The sequence below is a fragment of the Lasiodiplodia theobromae genome (assembly GCF_012971845.1).
Source record: "Lasiodiplodia theobromae strain AM2As chromosome Unknown scaffold_34, whole genome shotgun sequence".
Lineage (NCBI taxonomy): Eukaryota > Fungi > Ascomycota > Dothideomycetes > Botryosphaeriales > Botryosphaeriaceae > Lasiodiplodia > Lasiodiplodia theobromae.
The window spans coordinates 246,760-263,329 of NW_023336513.1; the positions used below are offsets into that span (position 1 = coordinate 246,760).

Sequence of the window (16,570 nt, forward strand, 5' to 3'; positions counted from 1 at the left end):
CCGTCATGCGCTTGGAGGCGTGTGGTAAGCATCCCGTGCTTATAGCGCCGATTCAGGGACCATCATCTCGTCTGCGATTACAGAAGCTTCGCTACGTGGTAAAAATACACACACCCCCGTCACGCGCGCTGCACTTGCTTGAACTCGCGCGTGATGTTGGTGATGGCCTCCTCCACCGGCAGCCGCTCCATGCTGCTCGCGCCGTAAAAGCCGTGCACCCCCTTCGTCCGAGAGAGGACGTACTCCGCATCTTTGGGACGCGCGATCGGGCCACCGTGGCAGAGCACGAGCACGTCCGGATTGATGCCGGCCGCGACGTCGCGCATCTCCTGGATCAGCTTTACGCAGTCGTCAAGGCTCTTGCCGCTCTGGGCGCCGATCGACCCGGACGTCGTCAACCCCATGTGCGCAACGAGAATGTCGGCTCCGGCTCGCGCCATCAGCGCTGCCTCGTCGACGCTGAAGGCGTACGGTGTGGTGAGCAGGCCCATCTCGTGCGCCGTCTTGATCATTTGCACCTCCAGCTTGAAGCCCATGCCCGTCTCCTCGAGGTTTTGGCGGAACTGGCCGTCAATGAGTCCAACCTGATGTAGAAATGCTCAGCCCGATTCGCCTACTGTGTCAGGGGCACCCTTGCCCATGTATAGTGGCTGGGTCCGTGGCAAACATACTGTCGGGAAATTCTGCACTCCCGCGAAGCCAATATCCTCCAACTGCTTTAAGAACGACGGCATTGAGCGGAAGGGATCAGTCGCGCACACTCCGGCAATCACCGGCGTGTGCTCGACCACGGGCAGAACCTCGTTTGCCTGCACGCTCAGTCAACTGTTCACGACGCAGCGCACCGCTTGCACCTTGCCGATCACGCTTCCGGCCGGTCGCGATAAGTGCCTTCCCTTTTGCGCTTTGGCATCCGCCCAAGGTTTCGACTAATCGCGGAAGGAATGTGGGCGGCGGAACATTATCTTGGGCGTGAAGGATTCCAACTCACCATCTCAAGCACGACATCATTGGCGTTGCCGTACGGCATCAGACCGGCCAGCTAACATCTGTCAGATGCCTGCCTGGCGGAGGGCCAGGAGAAGTTCTTACCGAGCCTCGACCGGCCATCCGGAACCTCCCGGAGTTGTAGATGATGATGAGGTCTCCGCCGCCCTTCTCGATGAATTTGGCGGAGAGACCGATGCCTGCATTTGGAGACCGGTCAGCATCGCCGACCCAGACTTTCCGGCCATGGCCCCTGCAGCCCGGCCCGGGAGGAATGGACGGACTAACCTGCACCAGCTCCTACAATCGACTTGCCATTAGCTGCATCAGTGCGCAGCTTTGCGAGGATCTCTGCGCGATTCGTAGGCGGGGCCATCTCCGCGACCACTAGCTCAACCTTCCAAACTGGGTCCGTGAGATGGAGTTGATGTTCTTTTCGATGTCTTCACGATCAGCGTCGCGTTGTTGTTCGAGTGACCACGTCCTCTTACGTCGAGTCAAAGAGGCTGCACCCCACCTGCAAGATGGCGTCACCTCCGCCCCGCCATGTCGATCTCCCTTCCTGCTTACTTGTTCACCACGAACACCGCAAGCCAACGAGCAGAGACTCTGGACTTCACTCAATTCACGTGTCCATTGCACCCGTCGTCGAGCGTGTTCCATCCAAGTGATCGCGCTGAGCGTCTACAGCCGAGGTCGGGCGAACCACAAGGCTCTCAGTACGTCGAGAGAGCTTCGAAATCCCAAGTCAACAATAGCAAGTTAGTCTCATATCACATACGGGCTTCGTTCCAAGATCGTTTACTCTTCTAAGAAGCCGTAATTGTTCAAAATATCCAACCACTTCCTCTGTGCAACTATATCTTAGACCCAAAAAGCGACTTCTGCTCCTTTTCCACACCCTTCACCTGGTCCATTTCTGTCTATCAACCATAACCCGACATGCCTCGCATCATTCTTTTGGGTACCTGCGACACAAAGCTCGAAGAGCTACTGTACACTCGCGAGCGGATTCTCGCCCATAAAGATACAACTGTCACCCTGATAGATGTCGGTCGTGAATCCATCTCCAACAACGCAATCACTGTCCCCTCAAATGAACTTACGGCCAAATACGCCCCAGACGGTGCGCCAACGGACATCAGCGCTTTGGACCGTGGCCAGCTCAACAAGCATATGGCCGCCTGCGCTACAAACTACATCCGCGAACTCCTCGAACGCCAGCAAGGGGACTCGGCAACTACCACGGAATCCGTCACAGCGGTCCTTGGCCTTGGTGGCAGCGGAGGCACTTCTCTCGCCGCAGCCGTAATGCGAGAAGCCTTCCCTATGGGTTTCCCCAAACTGATCGTCAGCACCATCGCAAGCGGCGAGACTGGCCCCATCGTCGGCGAGACGGACATCACCCTGATGTACTCCATCGTCGACATTGCCGGCCTCAACACCATCCTCCGCACCGTACTCTCTAACGCTGCCGGTGCTATCGTCGGCATGGCTCACGCCTACCTCAAGACTCTCGAAGACCGCGCAGCAGGAAAGAACAACGACCCCAACTCCAACGACAAGAAGATCCCCATCCGCCTAGGCATAACCATGTTCGGCGTCACCACGCCCGCCGTCACCGCCATCCGGCAGTACCTCTCGCAGCTCTCCGCCGCACCGCCCTCCGCCTGCCCGTACACCTTCCCAGACACGCACGTCTTCCACGCCACCGGCCACGGCGGGCTCGCCTACGAGCGCCTCGTCCGCGCCGGCGCCCTCGACGCCGCCATCGACCTGACGACGACGGAGCTGGCCGACCACCTGATCGCCGGCACCAACATGTCCGCCGGCCCCACGCGCCTCTCAGCCGCCGCAACAGGCGCCCCCTCAGCCGCAACCGCAACCGCCGCCCCCAACCACCAACACGGCGACAACAACGGCAGCGGCGGCGGCAGCGGCGGCGGCAGCAGCGGCGCAGCAAGCGGCACCACCACCACCATCCCGCACATCGTCTCCCTCGGCGCCACCGACATGGCCAACTTCGGCCCCCGCGCCACCGCCGTGCCAGACGCCTACGTCCGCGCCGGCCGCACCCTCTACGAGCACAACCCGTCCGTCACCCTCATGCGCACCTCCGCCGCCGAGTGCGCGCAGATCGGCGAGCACATCGCCGCGCAGCTGCGCCGCGCCAAGGACCCGCGGAAAATCCAGGTCTGGGTCCCGCGCGGCGGCGTCAGCCTGATGAGCGTCGCCGGCGGGCCCTTTGAGGACCGCGAGGCGGACGAGGCGCTGTTCAAGGCGGTGAGGGAGGGCTTGGAGGGGAGTGGGGTGAGGGTCGTCGAGGATGAGAGGGCGATTAATGATGAGGGGTTTGCGAGGGCGGTGGTGGATGCGTTGGTGGGGTTGTTGGGGGTGAAGAAGGAGTGAGGGAGTGGGTGAGGTAGTGAGGAAGTGAGTGAGTGGGTGGCGCTCTGATGCTTGTGATGTGGTTTATGTTGGGAATTATGGGTGGACGGGACGATAAAGTTGACAGGATATCCTTTCCTACCGGGTTGACTTCTGGTTTACATTCAGCGTTGGTTGTATGACGTTTTCTGGACAGTTCAGGGTGGGAAAAAGCTTCCACCACTCCACCAATAAAACTGATACGGCCCCTCTCGACACAATTCAGCCGTGAATTCACTTTTGCCACTTCGCACGGATGTTCGATGGCTTGACGATTATCCGCTAATGTATCAGAGTGCAAAACAGGGGATGACGTTACATTCAAGTTTGACCATCGCCACCACAGACAGCCACGAAAAAGCAAACGACTGAAAAAGCAAGGAAAAAGCAAATAGAAAAGAGAACGAAAAAGGAGAGAGCAGTAAACCTTGACCGTGCCATCAGATAGGTGCCATCTGGACTTACACCTTGCCAGCGCAATGTGTGCAGAACACTTGAGCTCTTCAACCACCGGATTGACCTGGCAGCGCCTCAGGCACCTTGCCGTGTCGAGTGCTGTAAGGAAGTACCTGGGCATATAATTCAATTCCGCCACTTCACTTCCATCGCCGGCGTCTATACGTTGGCATAGCCCATGTGTAGGCGCCGGTGATACTCGAGTGACTTGCCAAGTGCTCGAGTTCAAGCCCCGGTCTTCGCAGGGGAATCGAATCGCAAAAAATCCCACGAGGGTCCAACGGACAGGACCTGTTGACGGGGTTTCTGCACGCTCCGGGGTAGCTGGAGGAGCTTGTAGTTTTGCTCCCCAGCGCATCACTTTCTTTTTATTTTTTTCCCTGTCTACTAGTCGTCCATGTCCTTCTTATTGTTTTCTTCCCTTCTCTCTTCGAGTGTCGAATCTTTTCTGTTGATTCAGTGTGGGCGTGGTGGTGATGATAGCGACTTTTGGTGACGGTGGTAGCGACTTGCGTTATCTACCGGTGTTGTCCACCACCACACACTTGAGTCATCTGCACTGACTCACTGCCTCATGAGCAGTTGAAGCAAATATCCAGCTTTCAAGATTATACAAGCACATCGAGACATCAGCTCAGCAGCCCAGACGCCTGTTGTGGTACCAGCAGCTTGCTCCAGATTATTTTCCTCATGTAGTCTCAGGACAGAACAGGCAGTCTGCGTCAAATTGCGAGAGCATTGAACGCAGATGGGGCAGATGAACACAATTCCAAAGACAAAGCACCAGAAGCCGTATGGGGCCTGCGTTTCTCCCTCAGGAGCGGCATAATATGTGTATCCAGAGGATAGCAGGGACCACTTGTGCATCCCAGCTGAGCTTCAAGGAGACATTTTCAAAATGGGACACGACAAGCAAAACCATAGCGGATTCTGGTGAGCGTATAACTACATCCACATCACTCCCCTGATCCGAGGAATGGTACGGAAGCTGAGAAAATACATCGAGCACTGTCCCACGTGTCAGTTATGTCCTACCAAGCGCCACTTGCTATACGGCGAGTTACAGCCAATTCAGAATGCGGCCGGGAGAAATCCAAACGGCGGATTTTATTACGAAGCTGCCTCCGAGGTGGAAGGCCCATGGCGCGCTCCCGACGACAACGTGCAAGGCCGCAAAGGAAGTCTGAAATGATAGCATGGCCTACTTAAACTGAGTGGTATCCCGCTATTTCCTCTACAGCTATGTAAAGGTTCAAAGTATTCTCCAACACTAACGATCGGAGCACTCTGTACTAAAAGCAATATCAAAGGCAACCGCAGAAACCCCTATGTCCCGGAATCCAGGAACCAGAGTATAAAATCCAGAAGACATAGGAAATAAAAGAAAAAGTCCAAAGAACAAAGGAAATAATAGGAACAAAGAGAGGAAAACGAAAGTTGAATCAACTCCGTCGCTTATGCCGCCTGCTGCAAAATGTGCATGATGCCAGTCAAGCTTTTTCTCTGATCTCGCTCAAACGCTTGCATGTATGCAACTAAAGGACTCCTCACCCACGCCACTCTTCTTGATCGGTCAGGCCGGCGGCAAGTGGTGAGTGACGGGATGAGCCATCAGGTCAGAATGTTGAAAGTGGTCCGTCGGTTGCCCGTGCCTCCCGAAACGCCGAACCCAGCATTCCTCATCAAAAAAGGGAAATAAACAAACCATCCACCTTTGGAACTTCTGCAGTTCGTGATCCTCTTCTCCCCTTTCTTCGCCCACACCACTCATCACACTAACGACAGAATCTTGTTCGACTCCGCCGCCGTAATCCCCTGTACAGTCAGGGCGCGCACCTGACTTCCTTTCCGCAGCCTCTGCAGGCCCGTCGCAACTTTCCAGCTCTCCTCCATGCTGATGATGAAAACGTATCTCTTGCCCTCTGGATCCCTGATGCTGGCCCTGACAATGTACACTCCGCTTGCTTTAACTTCAGCAGTCTCAACAAGTTTCATCGTCCAAGCCTTAACATCCCACTCACGCTGAGCGACATGTCGCACGTCGTCGTCAATAAACAGACCCTCGGTAGTCATACGGAGGATCAGACCGTCCGTCACAGCGCCGACACCTGATATCAACTTGGCCACAGGCTTCGGGAAGGCGGATGTGAACAGGTAAACCCCCTTTATCACGATCTTCTCCGGATCGGTCGTGCTGTACGGACCGCGAACCGAGGGCGGGGGAGTAGTCCGGGCAGTGGACGTCGAGGGTGCGTAGGAAGAGCTTACAACGGATTCGGAATAGTTGGACGCGGAACCGGTGGTTCGGGGTGCCTTTGGGGAGTCGTACGGGCGGAAGCCTGAGTAGGCACGCGAATCTCCGTCGGTCGTGCGGGCGGTCGGTCGCTCGTAGGGTTTCTTGGGTGACGTGCTCGGCGCCCTACCAGATTCGCTGGCAGATCTGGACGGTTGCGCAGCAGCCTTGGCCAGCCGCTCGGCTTCGCGGGCCTTGCGCTCGCGTTCAGCACGTTCACGGGCAGCCTTGAGGCGCTCCTCGCGCTCCTTGGTCGCCTTTTCCTTTGCTGCTGCTGCTTCTGCCTCTGCCTTTGCCGCCGCGGCTGCGGCCTCTGCTTCTGCTTTTGCTTTAGCTTCTCTCTCAAGGGCCTCGCGGATCTCTCGCTCCATTTTCTCACGGGCTTCTTTCTCTCGAGCTTCCCTCTCGGCCTTCTCTTTAGCTTGGCGAGCTTCTCTTTCCGCCTTCTCTTTGGCCAGTCTTTCCCGCGCCAGACGCTCCCGAGCCTCCCTCTCGCGCTGCTCCTTCTCGCGAGCACGCATCTGTTCCCACTTCTGCTTCTCGGCCTGTGCACGCGCGGCCCTGTCAGCTTCTTCTTTTTTCTTGGCTTCTTGTTCTGCCTGGCGTCGTACTTCCTCTTCGCGCTTGCGGGCTTCTTCCTTTTGTCTTGCCTCTTCTCTTTCCTTCTCCCAGTCAGCGGAAGCGTTGTGCGTGTTGCCTCCCCACGATCCTCGAGGCGTGGATCCGGCTCCAGGGTTGGGAGGAGGTGGACTGTTGAAGCCACCGCCAGGGAAGCCATTCGGCTGAGGGCCAGCATGTGCACCACCACCGGGAGCGTGGCCGGCGCCGGCGCCAGCTCCAGCTCCAGGCCCTGCACCACCTCCTCCCGGCGCGGCCGAGCCAGGTGCTGCACCCTCTCCTTGGTTCTTTCCCATGGCCCAGCCGCCCGCGCCCACGGCGAGGACGAGGATCAGCACTCCGCTTCCGCCGCTGGTCATCAGCCCGGCGACCCATGCCTTAATCGTGGGCTCGATGATTGTCCATACTAGCACGGCGAGCAGGGTGCAGGCGACGCCGGCGAGGAAGGAATTCCGCTGACAATTGAGAGAAGGAAGGTAGAGGAAGCCGGAGCCGGAACTATGCGGCGGGATGACGAAGATGTCGTAGTTGCCGGGTGGCAGGCCGGAACCCTGGCCACCGGCGGTTGTTTTTGGGTTTTCGCCATGGGGCGGCGGTGGCGGCGGAGGCGGGCCGTTCATTATGACGGGGGTATGGTGGGCAACAAGTCAGACAGCGGAGTCTGCTTGCGCCTGCGGCGGTCGAGATCGATATGAAGGGTGTGCCGGCGAGAGTGTGGGCAAATTGCGGGTCGTTGGCCTATGCGGAGGGCTGTGTATTGTTGTGGGGGTGGTTCAGGCGGTGTTGCGGTGAGGGCGGTGCGTAGGGCATGTGGGCAGCAATTGTTTACGCGGTGGCTGGGAGCTTCTGGGCGATCAGAACAGAGTAACAAAAACCTCCACGAGACTTGGCGGGGAGAGCAGACTGACCTAAACACTGTACGGGCAAAAGCGCAGAGGATATGTACAGCGGGAGGGCGAAAGACGAGTGGGGTTGTGGGTGTGACGATGTTTTTGGTCGCGGGCATGCAAGGCAGCGGCTCTACCCGCAAACAACGCCCCGGGCCTTGATATGGCGGGAACAGAATCCTGGGTCCCCGAGCGCCGCACAGGGATGTTGCAAGTCGGAGAGGGTTCGGTGGAGATTATATCCACGGGCAGCCAGCTCAAGCGCCAGGCTGCGAGCGTTCGTTGCTGCGTCCCCGCAGATGTGCACCTGGGCTGTGCATCATCGCGGCGCGATGACTCGCTGTGCTGCTCCTCGCAGGTCCTATCGTCGCCGGCGCTGCATGAGCGTTGCACTCGCGTCAGCTTCCAATTCGCCGCTGCACGCATGCTCATGCAGCCCGAGGCCGTTACGCGCTGCAGGTGGAGAAGGAAAAAACAAATAAACAGCCGCACTGGGCAGTCTCTCCAGCTCGCGATGTGACCAGCGTCATCACCGCAGGCGATCAGTCGGATGGATTGGCGAACACAGGCCGACGCCTGCGCCCGCCGGCTCCCAGGCAGCACATCATCCAACGCTTCGCCGCAGCCCGCGCTGCTGTGCGGCTGCCGTGGCTGCCTTGTGCCACCGCATTCCAAGTCGCGGACCTCCGCGCTCTCACGTGTAGCCTCTCCCAGGGTCGCTGGACGCGCCGTCGCGTGTTGAGTGCGTTCCCACAGCTCTTACGCCATCCCTGCTTTTTTCTCCGTCCGCCGTCTTCCCGTGTCTATGTCTCCACACTTGAGCCGCTAGCGATCACGGCCATGTGCCCTTCACCGCCGGCGCATTCCAACTGCCAGGCGCCCAGGTGACATGTCGGAGCTGTACGAGCTGCAGCCCCGGGTCAGAGCTCCACCCTCTGCGAACAGCTCCGACTCCTCTCCAGGCGCTCTCACGCCCGACGAAGACGACGAAAGCTACGAGCTCAGGGATGACATGCCGTCGGACCTCCGCCCTGGCGAGACCCTCTCTCCCGACGAGGAGGAGCTAAACCGCCGCACCGTCCGCAAGCTCGACGTCATCCTGCTGCCTTTTCTCGCCCTGCTCTTTCTCTTCAACTCGCTCGACAAATCAAACATCGGTAGCGCCGAGTCCGCCCACTTCACCACCGACGCCGGCCTCGACCGGGAGGATGTCAACACCGCCGTTGCGCTTTTCTTTGTCTTCTTCGTTGCACTGCAGCCCGTCGGCGCCGCTCTAGGACGCAAGTATGGCATGAAGAGATGGGTCCCGGCTTGCATGGCCATCTGGGGCCTTTGCACCACGCTCCATGTCTGGGTGCATGCCGCCTGGCAGCTATACGTTCTGCGCATTACTATAGCTACTCTTGAAGGTGCGTCAAAGAGCTACGTGTTATGTTATCAATCTCCGAGTCATGTGTTAAATCAGTCCCTTAGCCGGCTTCTATCCAATTACCGTGTCATACCTCTCTCTGTTCTATACACGCTTTGAATTTGGCAGACGCTTAGCCGTATTCTACGGCCAAGCAGCCGTCGCGGGAGCTTTTGGCGGAATACTTTCGTACGCCGTGTTTTCGCGTTTCCCCGGGCAAGACGGCCATAAAATCGAGGATCCCACCACCCCGCCGGACCGCAGCGGTTGGCATTCATGGCAGATTTTGTTTTTGATAGAGGGATGCACCACCATGACTATTGCTCTAACGGGCTTCTTCTGGCTACCGGAGCGCGCAAAGACTGCCTGGTTTTTGAATCCTGACGAGCGCGAATGGGGCGAGGAGCGCATCAAACGAGATAGGGAAGGGGAAGTTGAGAATTACAGGCCTAAACGCTCTCCTTCTCCTTTCCGTGCTCACGAGGAGCATGAAGACCTCGAAGCCTCACACCAATCCACCTATTCTACCTCCGAAGAAGCTCAAGGCCTACTGTCTGTCTCTCCTCACGGCCGGGGTTATCCACCCCCACAGGAAAACCCGAGCATGAACACCACGGACCACGGACTCTCGGCTCACGATGTTCTCTCCGCGCTCTCCTCCTGGAAGGTCTACTACCTCCTCGTCTTCAACATCCTGTCGTCCATCCCCAGCACCGCCTTCTCCATCTTCCTCCCCTTGGTCCTCTCCCCTCTCTCCTCCACCCCGGCGCTCGCCAACCTCCTGACCGCCCCGCCATACATCTGCGCCGCCGCGACCCTCTACGCCTTCACCTCGTGGTCCGACCGCATCCGCGACCGCACCAAGCCCATCCTCGTCAGCTTGGCCATCGTCCTCATCGGCTTCGCCGGCACCATCTTCCTGCCCTCCAAAACCTCCAACGACGATGACAACGACAACAACAAAAACACCCCCAACCACCTCGCCCTCCGCTACCTCGCCCTCTGCATCCTCCTCTCCGGCACCTTCATCGCCTCCCCCCTCACCGTCGCGTGGCTGACCAACAACTTCCCTGCCCCGGGCAAGCGCGCCATCGCCCTCGGCCTCAACGGCTGGGGCAACGTCGCCGGCGTCCTCGCCTCGCTGCTGTTTTCGCCGCGCTTCGCCGCCGGTGGCTACCGCCAGAGCTTCGTCTGGACCGCTCTCGCCGTCCTGCTCGCCGCCGCCGGCTTCGCCGGTTTCCGCGCCCTCATCGCGGCCGAGAACGAGCGCAGGAGACGCGTTTTGGCGGGTTGGACCGACGACGAGGTCGAGGCGGAGAGGAGGTGGGGGAGGGGCCCGTTGCGGGTGGATGGGGGTGGGAGGGGCCAGTTGGTACTGGATAGGGCTGTGGAGTGGTTGGAGGGGAAGAGGAGCGCTGGCGGTGGTGGAGGTATGGTGGCTGGAAAGGTTGCTGGATGGATTGGGGAGTGGCGGGGCAGGGAAAGGGAGGGTGATGAGAGGGTGACATTCGTGTATGGCTTGTAACGATGAACATGGTGATGTGGTAGTGGAGAGAAGACACAAGCCCTCTTCCAGCCCGGAAGGTGAGGAGTGTAGTCTTTGTCATTGTATGTTTTAGAGACTGATTTGCACGATTCGTGGTAGTGGTGAATTCCAATCCATAATGTTATCTAGGCTAAGGATCGCTATCCCGATGCCCAACCCATCTGCTACTGTTTGTGCTGGTGTCTGGTTGGACTGATTCTTCGTCTCTTCCCTCCGCCAGAAATTGGTGTCTTCTCTTGGTCCATGTCCATTATTTCCTGCTCAAGCGTTGTCGATGAGCGAGTCGCCCAAGAACTCCAAGCGCTGGTAAGAAGGTACTTTCTCTAACGTGTAAGGATAAGATGGGTGTATAAAGGCCGACCTCAATAGCTTCGCTAAACGGAAGCGGTATGGGTGCTCCTTCTTGGCTTGATTGACCAAATCCATTTGCGCAGCCGTGGGTTCCGCATCGAGAGAAGCTGGCTTCTAGTATGCCTCAAAATACTCTAACCACTTCTTCGTAGCGTGTTCCGGGCTAGCCATAAGATTGGTGGCTGCCTTGATAGCGTTGTCCCAGTTTTATAGCTTCTATTGGCCCGGAGTGTCGTGTGTCAAATACGCTGCCCTCAATGAGAGCCTCGCAAACATCTGCAATAGTCTTGTCCCCAAGACCATGCTTCACCACTTTTTCTCCAGTCTTATCGTCAACGCACACTCTCGGTGGAACTTGGCCAACGCGTTCAGCTCCTTGTCATCCGGCTCGGTGTGTGATTGGAAGCCGTGTGTTTACAGAGGCACGTCTTGTTGGCAGCAGCTTTGGGCTGTTTGGCGCTATAGTTATATCTAAACGTCGCGGATTGCCGGTTCATTATCGCTCGAGAGCATAACGACGTCAACGTTACGGTCGATCCTTCATTTGGGCTTACTACGGCCTGTTTTGTGCGACGTAGAGTCAGTACTGGACGACTGCGAGTAGTTCTTGGCACACCATGTGGAAACCATACTGGGAAGCTTGATGATAGTTTCTTGGCTGTTTGTCGACTTTCAAGTTTCATGCTGTTTTCATTGGCAAGTTGGGTCTCTGTCTGCTGTGAGGAGAGACGTGGAACGTCCGCAGTATGGGTTTCTCAGTAAGTAAGCTAGCGCGGCCGCACCCCGTAGCGGAGGAAGGCACGACCAGCAGTGCTCGCACGATAACGCTAATTGTTTAAGTAAGCGCAATTCTGAGCCTTTGATCTGAATACGTAGGCTTCCGAACAATTTCCTTCTCTGGTAGAAATTGCACTGCGACCCTCTTGGCCGAATCTTAAGGGCTGCTTGGTTACATGTGGCTCCGTCCTACCAACATCTCTTTCCCATTGCCGCCTTCCGCTCTCTAGTCGTGGTTAGTTACTGCATCTTGGGTACAAATTCGGGTGGGTAAAAGAACATAAGAGGTTGAAAATCAACTTGGCGCTGCCTGAAATGATCACTGTCTTGTATGTGGTATTTAGTCGCTTCCTTTTTCACATTTACGCTGAAGCATCATGACTGGCAACTAGAGCCGTTTTCCATATCAAGTACTTATTATCGACGGCTCAAAGACAATGCCTCCAAGGTGAAATGCCTTCAACTCCTTCGACCTCATCTGAAAGACTCTCCTGCGTTGCTTATCTCTAACGCTTCTGCAGTCTATGGATAAGCACATGCATCACGTTCGTTCGTTCTTCCTCCAAGGCAGCACGAAAATATCAAAAGAAGCAATGCCCAAACAAGAACTTATACAAGGAGAAGGTGTAGATATGAACGCCTTGCAATGATCGTGTGTGCGTGCGTGAAAGCAAGCTTCTGTACCGAGACCGAAAAAATCAAGTTTCGACAACCACAAGCGTGCAAATTTGAATGCTCTTCCAAAATCAACAACGACGATGGGAAAGAAGCAAACACGACAGGGATAAAGAATATAACCAAGGCACAAAAGTTCCTCCGTTCTATAGCAGACTCCCAAGGAGAGAAAATGTTCGAGAAAAACAATGAAGAAAGTATCTCGTATCTAGCCCGTGCCGTCAACAAAATGCCCGAAAAAGGATGCCGTGTCGAGTATGAGACACCTGTCATCGCAAGTAACCATCAACCGACAACCCGACTTTTGGAATACCCGCTACCATGAACAGCCCACCCATGTTCGATGCCAATGAATTCGTGTCGAAGAATACCAGAAAGGCGCAGAGCAATGTCAATAATCGATGTTGAACAGAGAAAGTCTGATTCGTGATGAATGAAAGGGGGCGCTGAAATAAACCAATGTGAAGCAGGGCAAAGGGCAGGAAATTCGCTGTCGAAGCGTGCATCCGGAGTTACTTCTTCGACTTGCTGCTGTCCGCCTTCTTGGGAGTGCTCTGCTCTTTTACTCCAGCCGGCTTGCCAGGTGTTGCCTTGCCAGAAGGAGCAGTCTTGCTAGGAGAAGTTGCCATGCTTGGACTTGAATCCTTAACAGAGTTTGTCGGTCTGTTGGACGTCGCATCCTTAGCTCGGTTTGCAGATCTTGCAGTACGTTGGTCCTTCCCGTAGGTTGAAGCCCTTCCGAACTTGGAAGAGTCTCCAGCGCTTCGAGCATCCGTGTTGCTGTATTCACCACTAGCAGCCTTGTAGGAACCACGGGTGGCGCGAGCCGCACCAGGATTTCCGAAAGTTTCAACACCGCTGGTTTTGCCGGCCGCCGGAACAGTACTATTCTTCGCGCCAGGGCCCTCGGTTTTGCCGTCGTTACGGGCCGCGTTGACCCCGTTATTTGCACCGGTTTTCGTTCCGCCATAAGTCGTCGTTCTGCCAGTGCTTCCACCACCTCGAGGCACACTGCCAGCTCCTCTCGCTGTGCCTCTACTAGCTCCACCGCGAGTGGATCCACCGTTTCCTTGTCCTGTTAAGTAGTCAACTAGAACGGGAAACCTCCGGAGTATTGCGCCCCACCTCTACCGCGAGCGCCACCTGGGAATCCGCCGGCGCTCTGGAAGCCACCGAAACCGCCACCTCCCATACCGCCGCCCATCATGTTGAAGAGCATCTCAGGGCTGATGTTGACGCCGCCGCCCATTCCACCCATGCCGCCGCCAAAGCCGCCGCCGCCACCGAACATGTCGGCAGGGTCCATGAGGTCTTCGCCGCTGTCGTAACGGGCGCGTTTCCTATAGGAATATGAAGTTAGACCATGATTTACTCATGAAACGTGCAAATGCAGATCACTTACTGAGAGTCGCTCAGAGTCTCGTAAGCTTCACCAATGTCCTTGAAGCGCTCAGCGGCCTCTGGGTCATCAGGGTTCTTGTCAGGATGGTGGACGATGGCCAGCTTCCGGTAGGCCTTCTTGATCTGGTTCTCATCCGCATCCTTCTCAATCCCAAGAATCTTGTAGTAGTCCTTTCTCTGTGCCTTCTTGGCCTCGAGTTGCATGCTGCGGATGTCCTTGTCGATGCCAGGTTCACCAGGGTTGGTTTCCTTAATGGCATTCAGCTCTTGGATAGCGGCGTCGTATTTGCCCAATTCGCCCAGTGCCTTGGCCTTCGTCTTCCTGGCTTTAAGGTAGGACGAATCAAGCTCAAGAGCGCGCGTGCAGTCATCCACCGATTGTTGGTAGTTTTTCAACTGGTATCAGAGTCAGCATTGAAGTAGACAAGTCGTCATAAGTCCTTACCTTGATGTTAGCAGTCGCACGGTTCTGAAGGAGCTTCGAGTTGGTGCCCTTGTTTTGCGGGTCAATCTCAAGAGCTTGAGTGTAAGTGTTGACTGCCTCCTGATACTTTCCACTCTTGAACGCCTGGTTGCCCTCCTCCTTCATCCTGTCCAACTTTTGAACAGTACGCAGCCACTTGATAGCGTCCTTAAAGTCCGGATCGCACGAAAGGGCCTGCCTGAAGTGTTGAATGGCCTTGGTGTTGTCGCCTTGGCCATAGAGCGCGCGTCCACGGAGGACGAGAGCCTCGGGGTCTTGGCTGTTGGCGCGTAGTAGCGTCATTGCTTGGCTCTGGGCCTCACCAAGTGCGTTGGCGTTACCCATCTTCAGGTAAGCCTCACCACGCATGAGTCTCCACTTCCTAGGCACAGCGACTCCAGATCCGAGACCTTTCTCCGCTTGGTCGAGGGCGTGGATCACCATGGAGCCAGAGGATCCTGAACGCAGCAGGTCCTCCGCCTGCGTCAAGTGGGTTACCATGGCCTGAGCGGCCGTCTTGTCTGTTGCGCTCGCATTGGCCTTCTCGTAGATCTCCAACGCATCTTGAGGACGACCAAGAGCCGTGTACACACGCGCTAACCTGTGAAGGATCTTGGGGTTGTTTGGCTCAAGCTCGTCAGCGACCTTGCAGTCCTCCAGAGCCTCAGGGAAGCGGTTCGCGGAAATGTAGGCCGCAGCGCGGTTGGACCTGTAGGTCGCGGACTTGGGATCGGCCTCGATCGCTGCAATTCACATCGTCAGCAAGAGCACGATACAGGAGAACCAGAATAAGCAAGCGACGGCTCGGTTGGATAGGGACGCTGCAGCTGGAAACTAGCAGCGGTGGCACAAATTCGACAGGGAACCCTTGGCCAACGTGTGACCAGGGCCAAAATTTCGAAGCTGAAAAAGTGTACAATCGCACATACCCTTGGTGTACTCCTGGATAGCCTTGGGGTAGTCCTTGGCCTTGAAGAACTTGTTGCCAGCAGCCTTGCATGCCTCGGCATCGACGGGCGGCGGGCTTGTGGGCGTGCGGTGCGGCGGGGGCGGCGGAGCAGCGTTGTCGCCGTTGGTCTCAGCGGCGTTGCCGTTCGGCTTCGGCGACGGCGAGGCGGTGGCCTCGCGGTCCACGTCCATGGGCGTGGCCGGGGTGCTCTGCGGCTGCTCGCTCATTTTGGTGTGCAGGGCTGACAGGCGACGGCGCTCCTCGGGCGGGAGATTGAGAGGGTGGGTGTCGGGGTCGTGGGACTGGGAGCGCGAAAAGGCCGACTTTTTGGTGGGGGAGGAGTCGGACCTCCGGTGACGATCCTTGACGGGAGAGGAGCGTGCGCTGTGAGAACTGCGGTTCGTCTGGCTCGAAGGCCTCTTTTCGGGCGACGCGGGCGGCGTGCTGGTGCGTGCCTTGTGCTCGTGCAGCGAGGGTGTAGGAGGAGGTGAGGCTGAGCTGTCGGTCGGCTTCTTCTTCTGCTGTTTAGAGAAAATGCCAGGCAGAACCATGAGAGGCGACAATCGGCGGAATGGCGCTACTTGCGGGACGCTTATTCAGAGACTGGGTAGGGCGGGACGGTCAGGCTCCTGGGCGTCCGAAAAAATGTAGCAGTCGGGCCTAGAGGGGGGGACTAAACGGAGTCGAACACCGGGTACCCAAGGCAGACGCGGCTAGGATCTGCCGCTCTTTCGGGAACATTCCATAGGGTCGTGAGAACTCGTGGCCGCGCCCGTCTGTTTACGCGCCCGCTGCTGCTGCTGACTGCTTATCTCTCCCCGCCAGCACGACTTGCTGCAACCCCGCGTCACAGCAACCAGCTACGCGGCCCAATGGCGGGCGGGCAGACCGGCGCACGCAAGCAATCGCATCATGGCGTTGACTTTTGCTGATTATCGCTATCGCGCCCCATCCTCCCGAGCGTGGCGGACGGATCGCAAAGAGATCCTGCGCTAGCGGCTGCTCAGGCCTCCCACTGCGTCACTATCCCGGGCCATATTACAATATATAAACTTCTCCGCGCCTTCTCACCGTCCACTCAACAACCGGACGATGCCCTGACACACTCCCTCGTGTCTGAAAGCAATTGGGAGCGTTGTACGGCATCATCCATCGACTTGCAGTCACTGCGAGGCGTGCCATGAGCCGCAATGATAATGCCAAGGCACAATCCTGTGGACGACTGCTACACCAACCACATCTCGCCATGTTCTATGGCCGGCATGTGCAATGAGTTTCGCTGCTGGTCACTGATGGGCGAGGACATGCAAAGGCATTATGATTCCTTGCACG

The 16,570-nt window shown here is 57.1% G+C and overlaps 5 protein-coding genes across 5 annotated transcripts; 2 read left to right on the forward strand and 3 right to left on the reverse strand.

Moving 5' to 3' along the window:
- Positions 1 to 119: 119 nt before the first annotated feature.
- LTHEOB_9877 (TIM-barrel signal transduction protein) lies at positions 120 to 1,363 on the reverse strand (the record flags this gene model as incomplete). Its single annotated transcript, XM_035519512.1, has 5 exons — positions 120 to 584; positions 672 to 809; positions 992 to 1,042; positions 1,093 to 1,187; positions 1,276 to 1,363. The coding sequence occupies 5 exons, from the start codon at positions 1,361 to 1,363 to the stop codon at positions 120 to 122; spliced, it is 837 nt and encodes a 278-aa protein (XP_035368460.1).
- Positions 1,364 to 1,929: 566 nt separating this feature from the next.
- Positions 1,930 to 3,396, forward strand: LTHEOB_9878 (uncharacterized protein; the record flags this gene model as incomplete). The annotated part of the gene is made up of 1 exon (XM_035519513.1): positions 1,930 to 3,396. One exon carries the CDS (start codon positions 1,930 to 1,932, stop codon positions 3,394 to 3,396), a length of 1,467 nt encoding a protein of 488 aa, XP_035368461.1.
- Positions 3,397 to 5,640: 2,244 nt separating this feature from the next.
- LTHEOB_9879 (Proline-rich protein-15 protein) lies at positions 5,641 to 7,401 on the reverse strand (the record flags this gene model as incomplete). The annotated part of the gene is made up of 1 exon (XM_035519514.1): positions 5,641 to 7,401. One exon carries the CDS (start codon positions 7,399 to 7,401, stop codon positions 5,641 to 5,643), a length of 1,761 nt encoding a protein of 586 aa, XP_035368462.1.
- A 1,156-nt stretch (positions 7,402 to 8,557) lies between these two features.
- LTHEOB_9880 (MFS transporter) lies at positions 8,558 to 10,601 on the forward strand (the record flags this gene model as incomplete). The annotated part of the gene is made up of 2 exons (XM_035519516.1): positions 8,558 to 9,077; positions 9,142 to 10,601. 2 exons carry the CDS (start codon positions 8,558 to 8,560, stop codon positions 10,599 to 10,601), a joined length of 1,980 nt encoding a protein of 659 aa, XP_035368463.1.
- A 2,336-nt stretch (positions 10,602 to 12,937) lies between these two features.
- LTHEOB_9881 (DNAj domain containing protein) lies at positions 12,938 to 15,789 on the reverse strand (the record flags this gene model as incomplete). Its single annotated transcript, XM_035519517.1, has 5 exons — positions 12,938 to 13,500; positions 13,551 to 13,765; positions 13,828 to 14,222; positions 14,272 to 15,032; positions 15,219 to 15,789. The coding sequence occupies 5 exons, from the start codon at positions 15,787 to 15,789 to the stop codon at positions 12,938 to 12,940; spliced, it is 2,505 nt and encodes an 834-aa protein (XP_035368464.1).
- Between the last annotated feature and the right edge of the window lie 781 nt (positions 15,790 to 16,570).